General features: G+C 44.9%; 1 protein-coding gene across 5 annotated transcripts in view; it reads right to left on the bottom strand.

Annotated features, from left to right (window-relative positions):
- The window catches only part of PTPRK (protein tyrosine phosphatase receptor type K), a 546,210-nt gene that overhangs the window by 411,830 nt on the left and 112,523 nt on the right, over positions 1 to 21,857 (bottom strand). For all 5 annotated transcript variants that reach the window (XM_067546724.1, XM_067546722.1, XM_067546723.1 and 2 more), the window contains exon 2: positions 17,444 to 17,566. In XM_067546724.1, the coding sequence (XP_067402825.1) occupies positions 17,444 to 17,566 (123 nt within the window). The remainder of the gene's footprint in view (positions 1 to 17,443; positions 17,567 to 21,857) is intronic.

Consider the following 21,857-nt stretch of genomic DNA (forward strand, 5'->3'; position numbering starts at 1 on the left):
GTGGATTCCAATGACCAAACATACCACCACAGAAAGAATAGTATTGAGATGGAACCTAACAGGTCTACAAAATTGGTACCTAGCACCGAGTGAGGAGGGAGAGAGGGAGGAAGGAGGCGGTGGGCAGGCAGGATGAGAATTAAAATTAAAATTTATGGGGCATCAAATTGCATTTTTATATAACAGGACTTCTTACTTGTGATTGAAACATTAACTATACCCAAGGGTTCTTCTCTTACATACAAATCTGTAGCCTTGACTATTCCCATTCACAACAGCTATGCCAGATCATCTCAGACCAATAAAAATCGCTGTCTGCACAAGTGACAGGCTGAGAGGAAAACTGTCTTGTTCCCAAAATAAATGGAATATTACCATAAAGAGTTCACACGCACTCTGTGTCTGTACAGAAACAATGTACTTTATAATTAAGAGTGTTGTGCTGAATTACAACAGTAACATGTGACCTTTCCCACTGGCTCACATTCCTCACTGATTTTAGTTCTGAGCAATACCAGCTAGCCTCCTCTACAAGCAAAGAAAAAAAAAACATTACTCTGCCAAGATCTGAGAGAGAAGCTTGTGGGTTCTGCTGTGTCAGAGATGGCAGCAAGCATAACCATGCTTATGATCCCTCCAAGATGCAGAACGAACATTTCAAGTAGGTTTTATAAAACCCTGGCAACTAAATCATAAATTAACAAGCTGACCCTATGACTGCACAATGCTAGGCAAATAAAACCGCAAACAGTGGCAGGCAGTTTTACAGACTACCTATTTACCAGTGTTCACACTGACCTCAACTGCAAGGGTCACCTTTCACATGATCTGTGTCCCCAGAGGTGAGAAAGGAGAATGAAAAACTCAGGGTATAGTAAATGAGGATTAAATAAATATTCCTGATCTGACAGTAATCTGCTACAGGCATAACTAGTTTAACAGCAGTTTGAACAGATCTCTATACCACTAATGGATAACAATATACAGGTTTAAAATCTGACTGGTCTCCAAATACTTGTTTCATTAGTCCACAGCCAATGAAAGAAAAAATTACTTCATTTTGTAAATGTTACCAGTTTAATCAAAGTGTGGTTCTGCACCATTGTAAAGCTTTATTACAGCAGCTATATTTACCATTAAAAAAATATCAGTAGATGCTGCATCAGCACCTACAAACAGCAAAAGCATAACAGAAGAATATAAATTATACGCAGCACAGCAAAGAAAAAAAATCAATAGTTAAGCAGACAGTAAAATTTCAGATACTGTACTAAACAATAAAAAGATATATTAATTTTAATATTTCTTCTCTTTGCCCTTTGATTCAACAAAATCTTTAAGGGGATTCCTGATTAAAAAAACCTAGAATTTACCCTCTTTCTTCCCTCTATCCCACGCATCTATTGTTTGTTACACTCACTTCTTTTGAATGTTGTCTTAAAATAGGTGATGCAGTGTGTAATCCTATTAATTTGTACAGCAATCAGCACAGTGGGCACTACTGCCATATGATCACAACCCAACATGTTATAAAGAAATACACACACATCTTCTGTCTGTATTTCTCAGTTGATACGGTGATTATGGTCATAAACTGTAAAAACGGAACCTGAAACATTCATAACTAACAATTCACTTTCATTGAACATGCAGTGAAAATGACCTCAAGTCCAGGCTTGCAAAATTAACAAACAGTTACTACCCTGAAGCCTAAGCTTGTTAGCTATGGGGGACTACTTGTGCTGCCGTGCTACTAAAGGCAACGGTCCCCTGCACCTGAAAGAAAAGAGTTGTCTACTATAAGGATAAGAGAACCACACTCTTCTCCAAAAGCCTCGACTGGGGTGGTGGGGGTGAGATGGAGTTAGCAGTGCGCCTCAACAAATCCTGCCTCTGTAGCAGGGCCCAAAGTAAAAGATTCCTCACAAAGCATAGTCCATGCAGCAATTCCTCTTCTATTGCGGGGTGGAGGGCGGGGGGAGGGGGCTGGCTCCAGCTCAATGCCTCAGCTTGTTACAATGGTGGTAATTCAGCACAGGGAGAGGGGACAATCTCAGGTATCAGGTCCCCAAACAAGGAGTTTTATAACACCAAGATCTTGAATTCCTACTGCACACTATATTTAAATAGAAGGTTGACTGGCAATGTCATACTTAATACATTTTTAGAAGTGTAAATTACCCTCTCTCCTATTTGTTATAGCGTCTTTGCATTCCTGGCTTCATGCCACTCTTTTCCTGTATGAAATCATGGTGCATCTTTTCCCAAGTTGTCTCCAATGTGTTTCTCCTTTTCCTTTGCTGTCACTACACTATTTTAGCTTCCCCCCTATGCTTTCTTCCACTTTTCATCTCCAAACTCACTCACATGTCATACTTCTCTTTTCTAATTTTTCCACTTAGGAATCAGGAGAAAAAAACATACTAGCCAAAACTGAATACACAATGGTGAAAAATTGTCCAGGAGCAGCACCCTAGTAAGAAACTTCCCTCCAGCCTGCTGGGAAAGCATTGAAATTTCACTCAGCTGCTTTACCTTAGCCTTGCATAGGGAGTCCAGCCTTCATAACAGACTTTGGCAACTAGTCATCTGATAAACTTGAGGTCCCCACCACTGTAGGGGAGAAGCACTCACGTCGTTCCTCCTACCTCACACAAAGGCTCATGTTCTACTACTCTATTCTCTCTCCAGCCTGTTCCCAACAAGTTGCTCCAGTGACTGCCTCTCCTGATACTCAGAGTTTTTCCCAAGCAGTGGCAGACTGAATCTGAGCCGATAATGTCCATGCTGCCATCAGGAGTCTGAGTAGCAACAGTGTAAATTGACCCAGATTAGTCATTTTTCACCCTGCTGCACTGGAACTCTTTACCAGCCACAAGAGGATTTTTAAGCTCTACACAAGAGACTCACAGCAACAGGGGAGATTTTCTATTAAAAGATGGAGCAGAACTGTGAACATTTGAAGAGGATGTGGGGGGTCTTTTCAGAGACAACCAATTCAAGGTTGCATTTTGCACAGGTTCCATTGTTACTTTGTTTGTGTAGGTCCTAGCCAATTCCCAGCCTAACAGATTTAAGATTTAATCAATGCCAGTGCAATACATATGTTTCTGCATGCACATCAGGGGGAAAATAAAGTTTCCAAGATCCAATCAGTTACTTGGCAAGCCATACTCAGCCACAAAGGTACTATTCAACTAAAAGATATCCATGACCTTCCAAAAAACTAACAGTCAAGCTTTCATTCTACATCCATAAAGATTTGAACTCTCTTGGCAGTTGGCTCTGAGTGCAAAGTACAGTGAGCCAGCAATTCTACTAATAATATCCAAGCACTTTTAACAGTTTCTGCTAGCTTCATTTCTTATAACTTTCTAGGGAGAGAAGATAATCTGGTTGTTTCACTGGATGTGAAAGTACCAAGTAGATTATTCCATTTGCAGACATGATTGTTTCTATTGCTAAAATCCTTCGGGGCATTTACTACGCCAATATCCACATTTCAAGAAAAATCAGGTTTATTCAAACTCCACACAAAGGAAGACATTTCATTTTCACTCTACATTATCTATACGGCCTTCTGTAACATCTCCCCACTTCATTATTCTCAAGCACATTAAAACTCAATATAGAGACAATATGCTGTGCTGCCTTCACAATTCAACTGTGCATCTGAAACACCAGATTATAAACCAAGTGTTGTTTATTTACAAGGAAAGGGAAAACAAGTTGATGAACGAGCTGCTTTAAGCCCACCTGATAATTGATGAATAAGTATATGTTTAGTAGGGCCTACATTTTTATCCGATAGACATTCATTTCTTGTATTAACAAGGCAGTTTAATATTAAACATGCCACTATCAAATAATACAAAGATGTGATAATCATTAATGATTCTGTTGCAACATAAAAATGCCTGTCATCTTAGAAGCCCAGCAAAACGCATTTTCTGATCAAGCTCCCTGAAGTTAACAAGGGAATGAATGCACTTCAGCAAGGACTACTGTTTAGAGGATATTCTCCTAGCCTTCATTCCCTCCAATCCCTATCATGTAGTAACATGATCAGAATATATACTGTGTACGACATACACTATAATATGTAAATATACATATTTATATTTTAATACATACATAAACAGTTTTGTTTTGGGGTAATTTTTTGAGGTGGGGTACAGGTGGGGAGGTTGAAAATGATAGAGAAACCAAAATCTCAACCAATTAGGTTAAGCTACTGTCCACTCCCTATGGCATTTCTCACCTAGATGAATCAGCAGATAAACTTTTTCTAGTGCACAAAGTCTCTCTGATCTCCCCCCTTCCCTCCCAAATGGCCAACTCAAACCATTAAGCACAGAATGATAGCGAGAACACAGCTCTCAATTGCTCAGATGTCCGGTCAAGTTTGTAGAGTGTGCCATTTAAATCAGGCTCTCCTGTAGTACAAAGAGCATGCTGGCACATCTTTTTTTAATCAGTTTCTCTGAGGAAGGGCTGAGTATTTCATGATGCTGCAAAATGCTCAGTTTTCTCTATAGAACTTCTATTTCTTGGCTGATATTTTTCTACTTTTCAGGGCAGCAACTTGAGCCATTTCCCCCTCCCCCTTCCACACGATTTGGTCTGATTCACAGCTGGCTGAAATTAATCTGCACCTGTATAAAAAACAAGGTTACTTACCAGTAACTGTTGTTCTTCGAGATGTGTTGCTCATATCCATTCCAATGTAGGTGTGTGCGCGCCCCGTGAACAGATTCCCGGAACTTTTTTCCCTAGCAAGCCCCGCATGGCCAGCTCAGGCGCCCCCTGGAGTGCCGCGCTCATATCGCGGTATAAAGGGCGCTGCTGGCACGCGGGTCCCCAGTCCCTTCTTTCTGCCAACTCCGACAGTGGGGACGGGGGGTGGGTTTGGAATGGATATGAGCAACACATCTCGAAGAACAACAGTTACTGGTAAGTAACCTTGTTTTCTATCTTCGAGTGATTGCTCATATGCATTCCAATGTAGGTGATTGCGTAGCCGTACCTTGGAGGAGGGTAGGAGTTATCGGTGACCTGCTCTTGACAGCACGGCTCTGTCGAACCCTGCGTCCTCCCTTGCTTGTTCCACGATGGCGTAATGCGACGTGAACGTATGGACTGATGACCAGGTCGCTGCCCTGCAGATGTCCTGCAGGGGAACCCGCTCCAAAAAGGCTGCGGAAGAGGCCTGGGCCCTAGTGGAGTGTGCTCTTACCGCACCTGGGAGGGGTACCCCTGCCTGCTGATAGCATGCCTTAATGCAGGCAGTAATCCACTTGGAGATACGCTGGGTGGAGACAGGTGAGCCCTTCATCCTGTCCGCCACCGCTACGAAGAGCTGTGTCGACTTCCGGAAAGGCTTGGTCCTCTCAAGATAGAAGGCCAAGGCTCGCCTGACATCCAGCGAATGTCCTCTCCTTTCCTCCTCCGACCCATGGGGTTTTGGAAAGAACACAGGAAGGAAAATGTCCTGGTTACAGTGAAACTGAGACACCACCTTAGGCATAAAAGCCGGGTGAGGCCTCAGCCGGACCTTATCCTTATAAAGAACCGTGTAAGGGGGCTCCGAGGTTAACGCCCTCAGTTCGGAGACCCTTCTGGCAGAGGTGATAGCCACCAGGAAGGCCACCTTCCATGATAAAAGGAGAAGGGAGCATGTAGCTAAGGGCTCGAAGGGGTGGCCCATTAGCCCATTGAGGACCAAGTTGAGGTCCCAGGGTGGCACCGGGTCCCGCACCTGAGGGAAAGTCCTCTCCACCCCTTTAAGGAACCTTACCGACATGGGGTGAGAGAATAGGGAGCGGCCCTCCATGGGTTGGTGGAAGGCCGAGATGGCCGCTAGGTGTACCTTGAGGGAGGCCAAAGCCAGGCCCTGCAGTTTAAGCTGCAGCAAGTACTCCAAGATAGCCTGTATAGGGGATAGGCTTGGGTGCAGCCCTCTCTCTTCCGCCCACCCCGAAAACCTCCGCCACTTAGCTTTATATGTGAGTTGCGTGGACGGCTTCCTGCTGCCCAGGAGGACCTGTTGAACCTGCATGGAACAGGCTCTCTCTCCCTCCGTCAGCCACAGAGTCTCCAGGCGGTGAGGTGGAGGGAGTCCAGGTCGGGGTGCAACAATCTCCCATGGTCCTGGGAGATCAGGTCGCACCGTCTGGGTAGCGGAATCGGTTCGGTGGTGGAGAGGTCGAGCAGCATGCTGTACCAGTGCTGTCTCGGCCACGCTGGGGCGATCAGGATGACGTTCGCCCTGTCCCTCTTGATCTTGAGGAGAACTTGGGGCAGGAGCGGGATGGGAGGAATGCATACATTAAATCCCCTGTCCAGGGAACCAAAAAGGCATTGGACAGAGAGCCCGGCTCGCGACCCCTGAGCAAGCAGAACCTCAGGCATTTCCGGTTTTCCGCTGTAGTGAACAGGTCCAGACGAGGAGTACCCCACTGCTGGAAGATGAAAGCCACCACGTCCTGGTGTAAGGACCATTCGTGGCGGGGAGAAAAGGATCTGCTGAGACGGTCCGCCTCGTTGTTTCGTACCCCCGGGAGGTGAGAGGCAGATAAATGAAACCCGTGTCTCACCGCGAAGTCCCAGAGGCGAATAGCTTCCTGGCAGAGTGCCGAGGAGCGTGCCCCTCCCTGCCTGTTCACATAGAACATGGCTGCCGTATTGTCTGTGAGGACTTGGACTACCCTGCCCCTCAGGTATTGGAAGAAGGCCTTGCAGGCTAATCGGACCGCTCTGAGCTCGCGTACGTTGATGTGCAGAGCTCTCTCCTCCGGTGACCAAAGCCCTTGGGTGCCCTGGTTGTGAGAAATGTGGGCTCCCCATCCCCGATCGGATGCGTCTGTGATGAGCGTCACAGATGGGGTAAACTCTCTGAAGGGAACGCCCGTCATCACTTCCCTCGGGTCCCTCCACCAATCGAGGGACGACAGAACCTGTGGGGGAACCAGGACCATTCTAGTTAGAGAATGCCTGTGCGGTACGTATACCGAAGCCAACCAGCTCTGGAGAGGTCTAAGCCTCAATCGTGCCAGTCTTACTACATATGTAGAAGCTGCCATATGTCCCAACAGCTGCAGGCAGTGCCTGGCTGTCGTCATGGGGGACAGGTGGAGATCAGATATGATGGCTGCCATCGCCTCAAACCTCGCTTGAGGGAGGAAGGCTCTGGCTTGTACCGCATCCAGCCTGGCTCCAATAAATTCTATACATTGCACCGGAGTAAGTGTGGACTTCTGCTCATTAATAAGCAACCCCAGTCTAGCACACAATTCGCGTGTGAGAAGCAGACTATGCTGCACATGTGAACTCGACCTCCCCCTGATCAACCAGTCATCCAAATAGGGGAAGATTTGAACACCTCTACGGCACAGGTGGGCCACCACCACGGCCATACATTTAGTAAACACCCTGGGTGCTGAGGAGAGCCCAAAGGGTAGGGACCGAAACTGATAATGGCGTCCCGCTACCACAAATCTCAAAAACCGCCTATGAGCTGATAATATTGAGATGTGGAAGTATGCATCCTTCAAGTCAAGGGCGGCATACCAATCCCCTGGGTCAAGGACCGGAATAATTGTGGCGAGGGAGACCATACGAAACTTAACATGCCTAATATACTTATTTAGGCGACGTAGGTCCAAAATGGGCCTAAGGCCTCCCTTCGCCTTGGGGATTAGGAAATATTTAGAATAAAATCCCCGGCCCTCTTCGGGCACTGGGACTTCCTCCACCGCCCCCAACACGAGGAGTGACTCGATCTCCTGCACTAGGAGTCGAACCGAGGCTAGATCCCCAATGGGGGACGGCCTTGGAGGGGTGTTGGGGGGGGAGGCTGTAAGCTGGAGGGTGTACCCCTTGGCAATCACCTCCAGGACCCACCGGTCCGTAGTGATGGCTTCCCATTCTATAAGGAAAGGGCGAAGCCTATCCGCAAACGGCCGGCCAAGATCCCAGAGAGAAGGAAGAGTACTACCCTCCTGCTCTGGGTCAAAAACGTTTATTAGTTTGATTACCCCCTTTTGCAGGCCCCTGCTGGCCCCCCGCAGAGGACCCCTGGCGGCCTCCTCTGCTGGGACCGCGGTAGCGCTCACGACCCCTCCTCTGCTGGGCGGGTCGAGGAGCCGGCCTGGGCGGGGGTGGTGGTTGCCTCTGGGCCTGAGGTCTGGACTGCTTCCTGGAGGCCTGGGGGGTATACAAGCCAAGTGACTTCAGGGTGGCCCGAGAGTCCTTGAGTGCATGGAGTTTGTCGTCTGTCTTCTCCGAAAACAGACCCAGGCCATCAAACGGCAAGTCCTGAATGGCCTGCTGAACCTCCTGGGTGAGGCCAGAAGCCTGAAGCCACGAACAGCGGCGCATCACGACCGCCGAGGCCATTGCCCTACTGGCGGTGTCCGCCGCGTCGCTAGCAGCTTGTAGCGCAGCGGTAGCCACCGCAACCCCCTCCTGGAGGACAGTGGAGAAATCTGCCTCCTGGTCAGGGGGCAGCTGGGAGGCAAACCTCTGCATTGAGGCCCACAGGTTCTTATTGTATTTCCCAAATAGGGCCTGGTGGTTCGCTACTCTAAACTGCAGCGCCGCAGTAGAGTAGATCTTCCTCCCGAATAAGTCCAGCTTACGGCCCTCCTTGTCCTTAGGAGTGCTACCCTGGTTCCCCTGACGGTCCCTCTGGTTGGCCGCATCGACCACCAGGGAGCTTGGCGCGGGGTGGTTGTAGAGGAACTCAAATGGTTCCTTGGGGACGTAATATTTCCATTCCACCCCCTTGGAAGTGGAAGGCAGGGAGGAGGGGGTATGCCAAAGTTTCCTTGCGATCTTCATGACATTGTCATGTACTGGCAAGGTCGCCCGGGAGGGTCCCAGAGAGCTCGAGGGCCCAAAGAGGGAGTCCTCCTCCTCGGACATGAGCTTAAACTCCATGCCCAAGTTCTCAGCAGCCCTCTTTAGGAGGTCTTGATGGACCCTGAAATCGAACAGGGGCCCCTTACGGTCCCTTGCTGCTGCCTCATCAAGCGATGATGAGGAAGAGAAAGGTAGGTGCAGTAGAGGATCCCTCCCCTGGGTCCGAATCCTCCGAACCCTGCTCTTGAGCCTTAGGGGCCGGGGGTACTGGGGGGGCCACCACCGATTGTAGTGACACCGAGCCCTGGGGCATAGGGGCATTCCAAGGTCCCCAATACGGCACTGCCAAGGGCCCTGGGTCCACCCGGCGGCCTGCAGGGAAGGCTGATGCAGCCGCACCGCCTTCTTATCGCTGGAGCCCCCCGTGCGCCGCTTATGTCGCCGGCGCGTGGAGCGGTCCGACGAGGACCGGTACCGACGTCTGTGGTGCCGGCGATACGAGGAGGTCGGGGACGACGACGACGATGCACCAGACCTGCCCCTGCGGCGAGAGGACTTGCGGTGCCGCTTACCCCTCGGGACCGACAGCGATGCCGACGCTGAGGGGAGTCCAGTCGCCCCGATGTCGGTGCCGGGGCCATCACCGGTGCCGGAGCAGGCAGCGGTGCCGCCAGATGTGAGTCGCTGCCTCTCGAGACGGCTGACAGTGACCTGGATCGGTGCCGGGACGGGCTCCGCACCGAAGATTGTGAGCCCGAATTCCGGTCCCTGCTCAGATCAGAGCTGGACCTGCGGCTCCGGCGATGGACTCGGGACCGCCCACGGTGCCGAGTCGCTCGACGACCTAGAGTCGGAGCTCAGAGGGGAGCCGACGCTCTCCACCCTCCGTGACCGTCTGGAAGGAGACTTGGATTGGGAGCGTCTCCAACCACCGGGACCACCCAGCGCGGGTTTGCCCCGAGACGCAGGTCCCTTGTCCCTCGGCCGAGGGGGGACGGAGGCGTAGGCAAGGCCATGAGGGCTCGTGCCGCAGTAAACGCCTCCGGCGTCGACGGCCCTTGCAGGTGCACTCCCCCACCCCCAGGAGTCGGGGGAGGCAGCCCGCACGGAGACCCCGGTGCTGGAGTAATCTCTACGGCCCTTGGCTGGGGCGTCTCCGTACTCCCTCCGCCCTGCGCGGGCCGGGGGGAGTCCTTAGGTGCGGCCAGGGGCCGTGTCATCTTCTTGGGCACCTTCGAGGCCCGCGGCAGTGCCGAAAGCGGTGCCGGTGGGGGGGCGCTCCGCACCGACGACACACACGGTGCCGACGGAGACCGGGACGGCTCGGAAGCTGGACGGAGCGCTGACTCCATTAGAATTGCCTTTAGCCTCGCGTCCCTTTCTTTCTGAGTCCGAGGCTTAAAGGACTTGCAAATTTTGCACTTGTTTCGACGGTGTTCTTCGCCAAGGCACCGGAGACAGCGGTCATGCGGGTCACTGATCGGGAAGGCTTTACCACACAAGTCACAGTTCTTAAAGCCTGTGGAACCCGGCATGACTTCCTCGTAGAAGGAACCCCGTCCGGGGTTCTAACCTTATCACTATAACTAACTATATAACAACTAATGAACAACAACTCTGAAACAGTAAGAAAAAAACTAGGGAATGAGCTACTTGCACGCAGCAAGAGGCGATGGTTCCAGCAACCATCACAGGCGGAAAGAAGGAACTGGGGACCCGCGGTGCCAGCAGCGCCCTTTATACCGCGATATGAGCGTGGCACTCCAGGGGGCGCCTGAGCTGGCCATGCGGGGCTTGCTAGGGAAAAAAGTTCCGGGAATCTGTGCACGGGGCGCACACACACCTACATTGGAATGCATATGAGCAATCACTCGAAGATAGAACTGTACTTTATGCAGGTCAAGGAAGAGGCTGGAAAATAAATCTCCACCCTGTTTTCCTGGGTCTGCATCTTAGTGGTAGCCCCTTCATGCCACTTGCAAACTGTATTAGGTCTGTCAGAGGATCACATGGCCCTTCTGCCTCCATATCTCCACCAATACACTTCCTGTGGGCCTCTCTTGAGCCAGTGAAGAGACTCTGGGCAGTGCAGCTGGCTCACCTTACACCTGCCCTCTATGCACCTCAACGCAAGCTATAAGCAGCATGCAGCTGGCCCCGCACATCAGCATGAATTTTGTTCCATTTGAATACCAGTGCATTATTTATATAGAAAAGTAAAGGTCTTCAGAAATGTAGACATCTGTGGTCAAACAAGTGACTCCTCCACTGTTTGGCAGTTCATATCTTTAACTCTTACCAACTTGTGATGCAGCTTTTAACCAGGGAGTTGGTAGCTGGTCTGCACCAGAATCAGCAGTGTTTGTTTCGGTTGGGGGGGGGGAGCAGGGAAGGAGATGGAATGAGGGCAAGGAAAGGAATTGTTTTTAAATGAGGGTGATGGTGCAAGGTCATAACTAATTTCTGCAGTGTTCTTCACAGGAAAAAGAAATTTTATTTCTTTGGATCAGATACTGATTTTAAGGCTAATGTAAAAATGTGCCAGAACAGTCCTTGAAATCCTTTTTATACATTGCCTCTTTCTTCTTTCTAAAAATATACTTTATTTCAGGACTTTGACATTCATATTAACTCATTTTCCCCCTACATTTCTTGAAAACTAGTTCCAAAACATTACAACATATCCAAAGCAGACACATTATCTATCTGAAAGACCAGGCACAAGAAGATGCTCATCTCATCACGCCATTCCTGTCCACTATAATTTAGACATTCTTCAGATTGCATTTGTATCCGGGAGGGTAATAGCCCTTACATTAAAAACCAGCCTTCATTAAGTGGTTCCCCTCGAGCAGCCCATTACAGGCTCTCACTCACTGACCCTGCATTGCCTCACAGTGCTTCTGCTCTTAATGGGCAACCCGAATGTGGTAAATGAACTATCTTCTTTAGACTAAGGGTAAATGTACCAATAGATATAATAATGTGGACAGAAATCCCCTCCTCCCCATCCCCAAGTAACTATGGAATATGTCCCTAGTCACATTACTAAAAGAGCACCACTGTTCATAAAGCATTATACAAAAAAAATATAACGAACACAAGGTGTATCAAATTGTCCCCTAGGAGTCACTAGGGGAAATATTCTACATCCAGAAATCAGGTTTCATCTTCCCACCCATGGCTCTTAATGTTTCTAATGTATACTTTAATTGTACAGTTGGTGGTGATATATATGTTCCCAAGAGCTCACTTATCTAGACAAGTAGAAAATATTTGCCGTAATGGCTATAAAAGGACATGCAGGCAGATAAAAGGAAAAGACGATACATAGCACCCCAACTTTTTTTCCCTAAATGAATATAAGTCATTTTACAATTTGAACCCTACATTTCACAGAATTCTCCCTCTTTATTCCCTTCCCATTTTCAAACCAACTCCATGCAGCTGCACTTATGCAAGCGAAGCAAGACATTACACAAAAAATGCAGAAGTCCAGCAGCACTGAAAGATTTTGATATTAAAGCATTGGGAATGTAAAAATTATCCCACCCACATTTTGAGCTGTGTAAAACCTGCAATGGAAACTTATTACGTTGCATATCACTAGCCCATTACATTTTGTAAAGAGCAATTCTGATGACTCAAATGCAGCCCATACTGTAAGTATACTGATCTGGGCAATCATAGCAATAACCTACATTTGACTGTGCCATAATTAAATTCTATTTATGCCTATATTTTCCCCCAATTAACAGCCTTCTAGCTCAATTACATCAGCATCATAGGTGTGATATTCAAATAGTTTTTATCCTACATAAAGATACAGAGTGCAAACATAAAGGAGTGGATTTTATTAGACAATGTTTCCCTTGATATTAAAAATAAAGTTCAGATTCCTATCAGGCAAACTGTAGCTTGAGCAATTTACAAATTTTAATATTTAAAACTGCATGTAATCACCACCTGTAAATATTCCCTTTATATTTAATAAAATGTTATAAGCTGCATATATGATTTTCCCATAACAGAAAAACAGACTTTTCCCTTTGATCATAATTTGAATAATATAGTCTAAATCAATATAGGAAAACATGTCTGAAGCTGCATTACTCATTCAAAATAGGGGGGTTACATCTGGTGTGACGGTAGCAAATACCATAGTTAAGGTTGCAAAATACTTTTCATTATTATCTCTTTTCACATGCTTGTAATATTCCAAAACATTTGCCTGTGGGTCTGAAATTTTCCATGCTTGATTTCTATACAATAGAGAGCTTTTGTAAAGTTTGACTAAAATCTCTTCAGCCATTTGAATTATGGGAGAGGAAAACAAAACATTTTCCCCCACCCACATTACCTGAACCATCTTAAACAATTGTTGAAGCTTGAAAGTTGAGATTTGGCCGGGAGATAATCCTCACTGAATATTTGTCTTCGTTTAGTTTCAAAAAAATCTTTTATTTTGAGAAACGTTATGACTAAAAACAGCATACTGAGCATGTGCAATCATCTTTTTTCAGGTAAAGCCTTGAACAAGAACCCACTAAAGTAGCCAACACACCAGGCACTGGACAGATACATGCAATTTCATGAAGATGTGAAAAATGAGGCATTCTTCCCCTAAACCTACAGAGCAGCTCCATGAAGGGTATGTCAGCCAGTGGCTATAGCTTTTATTATATCCTAAAGGGTTGGGGAACACAAGATCTAAGCAGCACTGGATTCTCTGCCCCCTGGCCTTGCACCTCACTTTCTCTGCAGCAGAGCCCTGTCATGCATACCTTTCTTTCATCCAACCCCTTCACTGTAGAATGGTGGGCTGGTTATTACCTTTAAGCGAGATCCATGGCATGTGAAGAGCTACAGAAAAGCAGGGATTTTCAAACATAAGTAGCAGTTATTTAACTTTATCTGCACCCTTTCCTCTCCTCTTGGTTCGTTATTTTCCTCTCCACAGTTGAATGATTGCTGGAAGACAGCATCAAGAGAAGCCAGACAGGGCACCACTGGCTGCTCTCCATTACCTGGTTCAGCCACTGTTTGGAGGGGCTGACAAGAACACCGCAATTTCCGTGCCCCCACTGCATTTCTCTTCCTCACCCTCCCCTCCCCTTCCCCACCCCCCAGCTGATATCTCCTCCTGTTCCATCCACTAGAACTGGATGAATTTTTTTTTTTGGATGAAAAGTTTATCCACTGAAAAATGCAGCTTCAGTTGACCAAAGATATTTACGAATTTGGGTCAATTTAATGAATAGCTTTGGCAAAAAAAAAAATTCAAAACAGTCGAACCATTTCATTCTGACATTTTCAACTTTTCATTTCAAAATGATGTTTTGTTTCAAATCTTAGCTAGATTTATTTTTAAAATCAAAGAGTACATACACCTGGAAATAACACGAAAGACGTGGAAAAACACATTTAGAGTCAAATGCAACGTTTTGTTGTACCCACATTTTTTTGTTCTACCCACACCTGAAATTCTATCCAGTTTTCATTTCAGTGATAATACCAAAAATAAAAAACCCCCAAAAATCCAACGCAGTACTCTCTCTGGATTTTTCAGTTAGGCCACCAAACAGAAAAACAAGTTAGTTGCTCATCTATACCACTCACTCCCATTCCATGATGGTCAGAGACCACACATGAAAGAAAATGAAGAAACCTTTGGAACTCAATGCTATTTTTTGCACTCCTAGTGTTTACAACCTGAGCAGCATGACACCCAGAAGCAGTGAGAATCACAGCCATCTCTCCAGCCCTCTAGTACATAGACTGGGAGCCATAATTTGAACTTGAGTTTGTTTCCTCTCTTTCCAGCTCCCCTACAGTTCACCCTCTTTCCCTCTTAGCTGTTCATTCAGGATTACAAAGGACAAGGATACGAGGGGAGGGCTAACTTCTTTTAGCCATGTTATTCAACCAGACCTTCTTGCTGCTCTTGTGAACAGTAACTTCAGCTGCTGAAAGATGAGTCTCTGTTCCTTGCACCACACCACTCCCACACCTGCACTTGACTTTCCACTCCTTGCCAAAAACGTGTCTACTTCTGTCTACTCTAATTCTGACTCTTCATATCACGATGTTCTTCCGATCCAACTCTAACTAAACCTCAATCCCTCCTAACTTAGTTACACTCCCTTATTTTCATGGTAATTATTGTTATGGGGGCACCTGTTCATTAAAATAATAAACTGAAAAAAATCCAACTCATTTTACACAGGTCTAAAAGCCAACAACCTATTCACTAGAAACCCGAGTCAGAATTGAACTGGTGACAACGGGGTGAAAGAAATTCATTCAGTCATCCTAGCCCCACTCAATATTGGTGAACAATCTGCTATTACATATTCTTAGGTACTTTTAGTTCTTGTTTTTAAAAAAAGATGCAACATTTAAAACATTCCCCAAAGATGTAAAGCAATAAATGTACGGCATTCTGACAATGGGGCTTATGTGTTCAGAAATAGTTTCATTATAAATGCCTTAAGAATATCATAAGAAGTCCCACTGCACAGTAAAACCTTAATCCTAACGTTCCATTCCATTTCAAACCTGAAATAGTTGGAGTGTCGGAGTTTCAGTGTTATACAGATCTTTTAAAAATCAGAACCACTTAATCCTAGTTTATGTCTTCTGATCAAATTGCAGAGTAACCTTAGAGAGCCAGCCATTGAAACCGGGTACTAATTCCCAAAAATCATTTGTAGATTATTAAACATCTAACATACTAAAATGTGGCATTGTATAACTCAGAGCCTTGCCTGCATTTGTACTAACATCTTGTTTTGCAATACTCCTCTCCCTCTTCAATGTGCAAAGACTTTATCATTTGATTAAATAAAGAAGGTTTTAACATGTTTAAGTTGGAAAAATTGACAAGGCTGCCCCGGCTCCCTGCCAGAAATGGGTGGGGAGCAGGGTCCAGGCGCCTAGGCTGGGAGAGGGGGGCCGGGCTCCCAGCAGTGAGCAGAACCAGCTGCTCAGCTCTCAGCAGGGCTTTCTTGTGGCTGGAGAGGTGAAATAGACAAGAATGACAGCTCCACAGCTGATGAAAGGGAGTCGCAGTGTCTACATTGAAACTGCATTGCCCTAACTTAGCCAACATGAGCCCTATACCTCTCATCAAGGTGATTTTATTTTGTCAAAGAAATAGGACAGTTTTGTTGGTGAGGGTGTGTGGAATGATTGCAGTGTGTACACCAGCACTGTTTTGTCCCCAAAAAAAAGCTGACTTCTGTAGACAAAACAGTCTAAGGTAGACCAGGCCTAAGTATGACATGTTACTTGGGGAGGCGCAAGATCTATCTTGTCATTAAGACTCATTCAAAAACACAGTTATTTAAATTGCCATATGAATACATATTATGAGTAACGTAATTCCACACCATTTTAAAGGGCTAAATATTTGCATTCGTACAATCTGAACCTGTGAATAGGCAACCAGCTTCAAACCTTGTTCTTTGGGACTACTTTGGACACTAACAAAAACACCATGAGCAATAAATGCTATCTTAAGGCTAACATCTACTCTCCTATATGCAGCTATGCATCACCACACACATTTTGTTAAATCTACTAGGGAATTTGCTCACACATTAGCTTATTTTACAAGATATGGTGGGTGCATGGTAATATCCACCCATATAAAACAGCAGCAGGGTGAAACAGTGAATGCCTAGCTAGCCACTAGTTACAGGAATAAACATTACATATGCTCTTTAACAACCATTAATACAACAACAAGCAATAAATGAAGGGGGAAGAAATGGTAAAAGGGTAATGTTGCTTGTAAATGGCAAGGTTCCTTCTCTTCCCCACATGCCTAAACCGAAGCTATATTAACTACAAATAAAGTAGCCATGACCTTTTCTCCTCCTCTGCATGATTAATTACTTAATGTCCTATTAATTGGAAAATGTAGTTGAATTTCAAATGCTTTCATTTTCTTTGCATATCATCCTGTCTGGGAAGCACCGATTAAGCTGTTCATCAAAGGTGAGCATGCAAGGTCATCTAGTCTGTACTTCAGTTATTCATTACCTGTCCTCAGTAGTAATTAACAATAGAAATATTTCCATAAATCACCTTTCTGATTACCCCCAGATGAGCAGTCAGTTTTCTGCATGCATCTTTTTCTCTCCTTTTAATATTATCTAATGATGCAGTCTAAATATATCAGATGTCATTTAAGATATAAAATTGTGTGTTTCTTTTAAATAAGAGAGTTAGCAGAATGTGGTTAAAAGTGCTTGAGTGTATTTAAAAGGAAGACTGAACAAACAGATTTATTGACATTTGAAGGGGTACATTTGCAAAGTGCTTCGACTGGTTCTAATGAGCATGTGTAATACTCATTAGAATAATCAGGAGTCCACCCAGCTAAAATCATGACCAGCACTTAGAAGATTTACCTATTTATTTTTTCTAAAGCAGGCTTCTGTTTTATCTAGTTTTAAGGGAAGTTCAAGGGCTGTAACCTCACTTCAAGGAAAACTTCAAAGTTCTCAAAACAACAAAGAAACACAAGCCACAAACCCTTTCCTTCATCTTATACCATCACCACAGTAGCTCTCACCTTGAGGCATCTCAGGGGGCAAATAGTGAGGCTCTTGAGCACTGACATGCACCCAATCAAAGTCATCATACAGGTCTTGATGGTAATCACAGGGCCCCAGGCCATCGTCAAAAGTGCATCCTCCTGAAAGAAAGAAAAACAAATGTTTTATTTGTTACAAATCATACATTTATTTAAAACAAAAGTCCTTTTGAATTCACACTGAGGCATTCCTTCTAGGCACTTCTACCACAGAGCCCACACAGCCTATGACATAGTTCAAAAGCTTTTATGTGCAGAGCTAAAAATCTCAAGCATCTCATCCATCAGTGTTATTCTCTTTAAATTTTCTCTGCTTCCTACAGCCAAATTCCCCCAACAGCTCATTCTATTGGAGCAGGAAATCACTGATTGAGCTACTGAAGTCAAAGTAGAACCTGGTTCAGTGTTTGCATAACAAAAGTGACATGTCATCTAGACCGAGGGGGGAAAATGCAAAGTAATGAACAAGGCTAACAGAAGTAAAAGTGCAATCAACAACCCCCTTGATGCACTGACAGCTTACACAGTCCAAACAGTGAATAAAACTTATCGATAGAGCTCACGCAGAGGGAAAGGAAAGATTAAAGGAAAGAGAAAGCACACTGACAGTATAACTGCAGTCACTGAGAATTGAAATAATATTTTGATTTCTTCAAAGTGGATTTGATGCTCTTACTTTATTAAAACAACCCACCACAATGCAACAGAAATTGAAGGCTCTTTTTCAGGGTCATAAACAATGGATATAAAATCTCTACCCAGTGCCTATCACCAGAACAACAGGTATTGTCAGGGGAATGGACAAAGGAAGGAGCAGGGAGGGAGGGTTGAAAAACAAAACAAAACAAAAAACACCTTTGCAGCACGATAAAAATCTACTGTTTGGTAATGGTCCTGTTTAACAAGGTCTCAAATCTTCTCCTTCACTTATGACGATAAAGGTGAAAAATGTGGGGTGGGGGAAGAAAGAGAAAAAAAGAGACAGAGGAAGAAGAGATGAAGGACGGCGTCGCAAGGAAGAGTTGAGGGTGAAAGGGACTTCAGGGGAGGAGAGGTATCTTGCACAACGGGAACAACAGATGCCACACACGTAACTCTGCAGCAGCTGTTATCTCTATCCCTGGTAAACAATCCTTGGATTTGCTGCTTCGCTTTGAAAATGGGAGGCAAGATCAGGACAGATAATCTTTGATTATCTCCAAGAAATAGTGAGACTGTAAACACAGAGCATGATCATCTTTCTACTAAGGGAAGCGTATAATCCATTAAGAGAAGCCATAGGGACCTAGGAAGAATGCTACAGAAGTATCTCACAGTTGAAAATAAATTGGGGGTATTTAAGGGGTGAACTCTTATCTGCCTCATTGGCTTCTGAGGGTATGTCTACACAGGGATATAGGCACTGTTACAACTAGCCCAGGTCAACTGACACAGACTCGCAGGGCTCAAGCTCCATGGCTAAAAATCACTGTGTAGACGTTCAGGCTTGGGCTGGAGCTGCAACTCTGGGACCCTACACCCTCACAGGGTCCTGAGTGTCTACACGGCTATTTATCAGCCCCAGAGCCTGAGCCCCACAAGTCTAGGCCAGCCACAGGTTTTTGGTTTTTTTTATCCCTGCCTGAATCAGTACATTGGTTAGATTAATAATTCTTAGGCTTGTCTACACTACAGTTTATGTCAGCATAAGTTACACAGACACAAGCGCCCATGTGGACAGAGCTAGGTCAGCAGGAGAATTTCTCCTGCCAACATAACTATTGCCGCTCACGGAGGCGGTTTCATTATGCCAGTGGGAGAGATCTCTCCCATCAGCATAGAGCAGCTTCACCAGATGGGCTGCAGCTGCACCACTGCAGCGTTGTATGTGTAGGTAAGCCATTAGCGTTCCAGACACAAATCCCTGCTGCTAAAGAATGAACTAGATGCAATTGCTAACAGGCCACAGAGTGTGTGTTAAATCTTCAGATACCCTTCTTAGTTCTTACAATGCTGAAAATGGGACCTGCTGCTGTCAATTCAAAACTCTGTTTCTGATTATGGTAAATTCACGATTATTTGTAAAATGTGTCACTTCCATTCCATCTCAATGGCATCCTCCCATGTGCTCTGTGCTTTGTTTTTGTTTTACCTGGAGAAAGAAAGGAGGATTCCAAACCACGCTGACTACTACTGAATTTACAAAACAAAATGGCCTAGGAGTAGAGCTGGTTGAAAAAAAATTGGGGAGGAGGGGCGCTTCCTGCAGGAAACTTGACTTTTCATCAAAAAACTGAAAAATCCAATGTTTTTGGCCATCCACTGAAAATTTTTGGCTGGAGAGTTTGAGGAAAACTCAAGGTTTTCCCATAGAAAGTAGACACTTTTAGCAAAAGTGTATTTGTTTAGCCAAAAATACAATTTTCCACTTAAAACAGTTTTGATAGAAAAAACTTGCAATGAATCCCTACCAGGGAGACCAGGCTTCCTTCTGTTTTTCTTAACGAAAAACCCCAAACAGTTCCTACAAGCCTAGACATGCTTTGGTGATTTTAATACAAAAGACACTACCCAAGGAAGTCAGTCACAAAAATATGCTAATATACAACCGCTGTGTAATTTATCTTGGTTTCATTTTTTAATACATGGCTGGCATAATAGATTCTAAATTAAGACAAATGAATCTCAATCATGCTAATTTTATTTAAAAATTGTCATTCCAGTAAAGTAATTCCAAATCTGTAATCCTCACATATAGATATAGTGGTAGCCTATGCACTAATGTTTGCAGATTTCCCAAAATTGGAGGGGATGGAGTTTAGAATTGTTTCCTTGTTTGTTGTTAAAATTGCTCAAAAAGCAAAAATCCTGACATTTTCATTAATTTGATACAAATATATTAAACTGCACCAGGAGTTCATTATTTGTTTATTTGTTATGCTTTTATGTAAAAGTTTCAGTCATCTAACAAGGGAGTGGGGAAACAATACTCACTACACAGATGATGAAACATACAAGAATGATGACTGAAGTTAATATTTTATCATGGTTATTTTTAATAAACATCACACACAGCTTGCAGGCAATAAACAAAAATTCATGGAAGCCCGTGATCTGTCTGTGACTTTTACTAAAAATAATGAGGAGAGGGCTTGACAGGGGACAATGGAGGCCCAAGCGAGAGCGGGATGGGGGCGGAGGGGAAGAGGGATGAGAGCACGAACCCCATTGTGGGAGGGGAGGAGAGTCCAGCACCCACCACCACAGCAGCTGACAGCTCCAGAGTGGGGCTTGGAGTCTCCTCGAGTTCCAGGGTCCCCCACCAGCTGACAGCTCTGGCCTCACCACCCTGAAGCTGAAAATGTCACAGCGGTCTCTGAAAGTCACATAATCTTATCCTTAATGACAACTCGTTTAAGAGAGTACTTTGCAAACACCTGGAGCCTCAGAACTATTTGTCCAAATTACTTGCCAACAACAAATACATTTCAAGACTTTGGTTGGCTTGCAAAAAGAAAAGGGGTTCAAGGTTTGTAGCAGATACTATTCACACAAATATCTCTGCCAGTTCTATTTGTTATGAAGTACCTTCCTATTCATACACACCTCTTCCTGGATATAAGTATTGTCCACACTAAGACCATAACCATGTTAATGAAAATCCTGTTTACAAGTGATTGTTTTAACAAGGTCAGAAAGTCTTCCTGGCATTTTGAGAATTGTGTGGACCCATGTTATAAATCCAGAATATTAGAGTAGGCAGTGGAAGGAGGAGTTTTGGTGTGTCACACAGTTTGACCCCGCCCCAAAACATTCCTTTCTATACCTGTCAATGAAATCATGCTAGGACCCTGCTTGTGCTAATTGTTACTAAATGCTGCTTTCACCCAGTATGGACAGCACCAACTGTCACCCTAAACTGGAATTCATTTCCTTCTCTGACACGCTGGAATGCTTTGTCCAGAAAAATCTGAATTCAGGTCCATTTCCATCTGAGTAAAACCTTTTATACATTACGCTTTTATATACTATATTATTATAATATATATAAACTTTTATATTATACTATTATATATTATATTTATATAGTCTTACATCACTTTGACAATCTGAACACACACAAAAACAGAGCAACATTTGATAATTTGCACAGAGTTGATTGCTCTGTTTGTGTCACTGTCAGGGATGGCAAAGCACAAAAGGAGAAATGTTTGTGTGTCAGAAAAACATTAATTGTATGCAATGTTGTTGTAGCCCTGGGTATTAAAGAAAAAGGTGGATAATATATTTTATTGGACTGGAAGGAGAGCTTTGTATGGCTCAAAAGCTTGTTTCTTTCACAAACACAAGTTGGTCCAATAAAAAATATTACATCACTCGCCTTGTCTTTCTAAAGAAACATTAATACCTTTAA

This window comes from Emydura macquarii, unplaced genomic scaffold, assembly GCF_026122565.2.
Source record: "Emydura macquarii macquarii isolate MOO-44397 ecotype Brisbane River unplaced genomic scaffold, CSIRO-AGI_Emac_v2 contig_1146, whole genome shotgun sequence".
NCBI classification, from domain to species: Eukaryota; Metazoa; Chordata; order Testudines; family Chelidae; genus Emydura; species Emydura macquarii.